Consider the following 5,000-nt stretch of genomic DNA (forward strand, 5'->3'; position numbering starts at 1 on the left):
AGACGTTTTCAAGGATTCAACTATGCTTCGAGCGAGGCTTGAACCCAGGACCTTCCGATCCGAAAGCGAATGTCATACGACAAGATCACACAGCCTTTAGTGAGAACTAATCACTCAACGAATGGACTATACAATAATAGGAGGAAGATCTTAGTGATCAGAATGTCTGAGGTTTGATCCCAAGTCGAGGTAATCAGAAGGTCTGAGGTTCGATCCACAGTCGAGGTCGACTGATTTTTTGAGATGGTTATTTTTTCTTGTATTTTTCTATCTTGCTTTGTCTGGCACCTTTCATAAACACTTTTCAGTTCTTTTTCTTACACCGGTGCCTGCTCATTAATTTCTTAAGTTGATTTTTCTGGCCAAAATGTGAAAGTTTAGTTGGATTTTTTTCTGTCTTCATTGTACGACAGAAAACTCTGCCAAAGGTATTCGGTGATCTGAATGTGTGAATTGATCGATTCTGTGATTGCGTCACAAACGACAACAAACAGCTGATTAACGTCAACAGCATTCCCTGCATAACGCACATGCGTAATGATTACTGACGCACTCTGACCAAAAAAAAAAATTTATTGGATTGATATTTGGCGTAAAAGCAAAAGTTTTCCAGCCAAAATGAATAACAGAACGTGTGGCTTTTTTTACTTTTTTTTTTTTTTTTCATAAATAAATAAACAAAATACGTCAGTTTTATTTGGCTTACCAACATGGCAGGTGAACGGGAACCATTGACGCCAGTCGGAAATCATTTTGATTGAAAACACAGACACACACAAACATACACACACACACACACACACACACACACACACACACACACAAAGAAAAAGATAACCAGAACTCCTTTCTCACAATGTGTGAACATGCGCAGTGTGTTTGTATTGATTGCAGTGTTGAATACGTCATAGGGTTCGATGATGTCAGTTGATTTTGTAATATTATAGGAAGAAGAAGGAGAAGAAGAAGAGAAGAAGAAGAAGAAGAAAAGAGAAGAAGAAGAAGAGAAGAAGAAGAAGAAGAAAAGAAGAAGAAGAAGAAGAAGAAGAAGAAGAAAAGAGAAGAAAGAAGAAGAAGGAAGAAGAAAGAAGAGAAGAAGAAGAAGAAGAAAGAAGAAGAAGAAGAAGAGAAGAAGAGAGAAGAAGAAGAAGAAGAAGAAGAAGAAGAAAAGAGAAGAAGAAGAAGAAGAAGAAGAAGAAAGGAAGAAGAAAAGAAGAAGAAAGAAGAAGAAAGAAGAAGAAGAGAAGAAAAGAAGAAGAGAAGAAGAAGAAGAGAAGAAGAGAGAAGAAGAGAAAGAAGAAGAGGAAGAAGAAGAAGAAGAAGAAAGAAGAAGAAAGAAGAAGAAGAAGAAGAAAGAAGAAGAAGAGGAAGAAGAAGAAGAAGAAGAAGAAGAAGAGAAGAAGAAGAAGAAAGAAAGAAGAAGGAAGAAGAAGAAGAGAAGAAGAAGAAGAAGAGAAGAAGAGAGAAGAAAAGAAGAAAGAAGAAGAAGAAGAAGAAGAAGAAGAAGAAGAAGAAGAAAGAAGAGAAGAGAAGAAGAAGAAGAGAAAGGAAGAAAGAAGAAAGAAGAAAGAAGAAGAGAAGAAGAGAAGAAGAAAGAAGAAGAAGAGAAGAAGAAGAAGAAAGAAGAAGAAGAGAAGAAGAAGAAGAAGAAGAAGAAGAAAGAAGAAGAAGAAAGGAAGAGAAGAAGAAGAAGAAGAAGAAGAAGAAGAAGAAGAGAAGAAGAAAGAAGAAGAAGAAGAAGAAGAAGAAGAAGAAGAGAAGAAGAAAGAAGAAGAAGGAAGAAAAGAAGAAGAAGAAGAAAGAAGGTAAGTTAGAAGATAGAAGTAGAAACAAAGGAAAAAGAAGAAAATGTGACAAAAAAAAAAAAGTGATAAGAAAAGTTTGTTTTGTTTGTTTTTTTTTGTTTTTGGTTATTTGTTTGTTTGTTTTTTTGTTTGTTTTTTTTTTGTTTTTTGTTTTTGTTTTTAAGTTGTTTTTTTTTTTAATCTTCTTAAATTCTAAAAAACCTAATCCAATTATTTATTTCTAACGTGTCTTCTTATCCAGGAAAGCAAAATCCGCAAAGAGAGATCGAGTGAGGGCGACATTCATCACTTGCCTGTGTTCGATGACCAAGAAGATGATGAAGATAATACCACCAACGATGCAAAATCCACCACCAACACCACCAGTACCACCGCCACCTCCCCCACCTCCCCTACAACCGCCACCACCCCGATGATGATGACGACCAGTAGAAGCAGCAACAGCATAGGGGGTGGGGTCACCAAAAGGCCCTCGTCTCTCGCCGGGAGTCTCCGCAAGATGGAATCGATGGACGCCTCCCTGTTGACAGGGATGGGATGTGAGGACTACGGCTACAGTGGTCACGAGACCGGCAGCAAACAAAAGTCTCACAAAAACTACAACATGTAAGTCAAAAAAAAAAAACGGCAACTATTCATTATTTCTTCTAAAACCGAAAGCCTTTATATAGCTAATCGTCCATTAAATGAGCACAAAGCGCTTCACAATGAGTTCAAAGTCAACAACAAAACATTCTCTACATCGTTATTTTATTATATTTTTCGAACAGAGAATCGCCATCACTGGCTCATGACCCATTTTAAATTTGAATATGAAACGTCGAGAAGTCTTTTCCAAGGGCTCAATTTTTTCGTCACCTACACAACGGGACTCGAACCAGAGACATACAGAATACATATAAAATGTCATATCACTAAAAAAATGAAAACACAATAGTACTTGACTTTTATATAACGCAATATCCACTATACATGCTCAAATCGATTAACAACTAGTGATGCCCAGTAGCCAACAGCAAAACTTTACATGTAAGGTGATATTACATTTGTTTGGGTGGTGGTGGTGGGGGGGGGGGAGAGGGTTCGACAGAGACAACGCTGTTTTATAGTTAGTTCATGTACTCATTTTACACCTGAGTGTGGGGAGAGAATGTGAGAGAAGAGGCTTTTCCAAGGACTCGACTTTAAGCATCCTAGAGCGGGATTCGAACAAGGGACTAATCGGCCTGAATACGAGTGACACACTACCAGACCAGGAAGGAGCACGGTAATAATCAACACACGCATATGTACAGGGCAAATCGATGTCCTTGATTGGAAATATAGGGTGTGGAGAATTCAGTGCCAGATGAAAACAGATATATATATATATATATATATATATATATATATATATATATTATATATATATATATATATCGCAGGTTCGACAAATGGATGATGCCAAGTCTGCAAAGATAGATCATCATCAAGCCCTACTGCAACCTCCTCGTGGTGTCGAACGGTAACAGGTCAAGCTGGCCAACTGCAGAGGGCGACAAGAATAGGCAATGGCAAACCATTCTTGTAACTTTGCCGAGTTAACTGCATGAATAAGTCCAAAAAGTTAAACGGTGACAGCGTAAAGGGGAGCATGTTTTCACGGAAGACTGCTGCCTCGCTCGGTTGGGAGCGTGATGTTCGTCAGGTCACACCGAACCGTCAGCCAGTTACTAGGCGAAATAAATTTAACAAATGTGACAAAACCAAAATTGGGACATGGAATGTCAGGACCTGTGCCCAAAAAGGAAAACTAAACAACATTCTAAAAGAAATGAAACGGCTCCAAATAAATATTCTTGGCCTGGCAGAGATGAGATGGAAAGAGCAGGGAACCATGTCAAAACAAGAAAACAACATGACATATAAGATCATATGGAGTGGTGGAACCTCTTTCCAAAAAGGAGTAGGGATGATCTTAGACCAAAAATCAACCAAATTTTACAAAGGGCACGTAGCAATCTCAGACAGAGTTTTGCTGGTTAAGCTAAGAGGACCTGTAGTTGACACCAATATTATTCAAGTTTATGCACCAACAGAAGAGGCGACAGATGCAGATATGACAGAGTTTTACCATTCACTAGACAAAGCAAAACGAATGTGTAAATCACAAGAAGTCCTTATGGTAATGGGGGACCTAAATGCTAAGATTGGCAGAGGCAGAGATGGTGACATAATCGGACCACATGGACTCGGAGACAGTAATGAACGAGGAAACATCTGGGCAGATTGGTGTAGAACAAATAAATTAATGATTTCAAACACCTGGTTTCAACAACACCCAAGAAGAACCTGGACATGGCAATCACCAGGGGACAGAGCAAGGAACCAGATAGACTTTATAGCAGTATCATCAAGATTCAGAAATGGCATATTAAATTGCAAAACCTACCCAGGCGCCGATGTAGACAGTGACCATGTCCCAGTTGTTTGTACAGTAAGGATAAAGTTTAAAGCTATTCAGAGAACAGCTGGTAGAATAAAGAGGGATTACAGGTTATGCAAAGACAATTGGCATACAAACAAAAATGAGAGAAGAATTTGAAAATGCACTCATGATACAAAGCCAAAGTGAACCTGATAACGAAAAATGTGAAAAACAATTTGATATATTCCAAAAGTGTGTCAAAGCAACTACAGAAAAGCATTTACCAATAGCTCAAACAAACAGCAAAAAGGAATGGATGACAAATGAAATTCTAAACCTATTTGAAGAAAGACGAAAATGCAACAGAGGGTCTGCAGAATACCAAACATTGAACAACCACATTAAATCCAAATGCATCGAGGCACACGAGAACTATCTAGACTGGAAATGCTGCGAAATCGAAAGAGAATACAAACCCAACCCCCAACAAGCTCACCAAAGAATAAAAGAACTATCAGGGAAAAGGAAAAGCAAAGCAGCAGGAAGTTGTATCCAAAACAAACAAGGGGAACTGCTATTTGAAGAACAACATATAGAAAGCCGATGGGTAGAATACATAGGCGAACTGTACAATGATCCAAATAGAAATGAACCACCACTGAAATTCAAAGAACCATTAAGCGGACCAAACATCACCAAAAGTGAAATTGAACATGCCATGGAACGAATGAAGGATGGTAAAGCAACAGGCCCTGATGAAATATCTGTAGAGGTATTAAAAAGCCTAG

The 5,000-nt window shown here is 38.4% G+C and overlaps 1 protein-coding gene across 3 annotated transcripts in view; it reads left to right on the top strand.

Moving 5' to 3' along the window:
- LOC144979820 (uncharacterized) overlaps positions 1 to 5,000 on the top strand; it is a 227,183-nt gene that overhangs the window by 218,556 nt on the left and 3,627 nt on the right. For all 3 annotated transcript variants that reach the window (XM_078926960.1, XM_078926962.1, XM_078926961.1), the window contains one exon: positions 2,047 to 2,411. In XM_078926960.1, coding sequence (XP_078783086.1) covers positions 2,047 to 2,411 — 365 coding nt within the window. The remainder of the gene's footprint in view (positions 1 to 2,046; positions 2,412 to 5,000) is intronic.

Source organism: Berghia stephanieae, chromosome 9, assembly GCF_034508935.2.
Source record: "Berghia stephanieae isolate SIO BIC M18660-M18661 chromosome 9, UCSD_Bste_1.3, whole genome shotgun sequence".
Taxonomy (NCBI): Eukaryota; Metazoa; Mollusca; class Gastropoda; order Nudibranchia; family Aeolidiidae; genus Berghia; species Berghia stephanieae.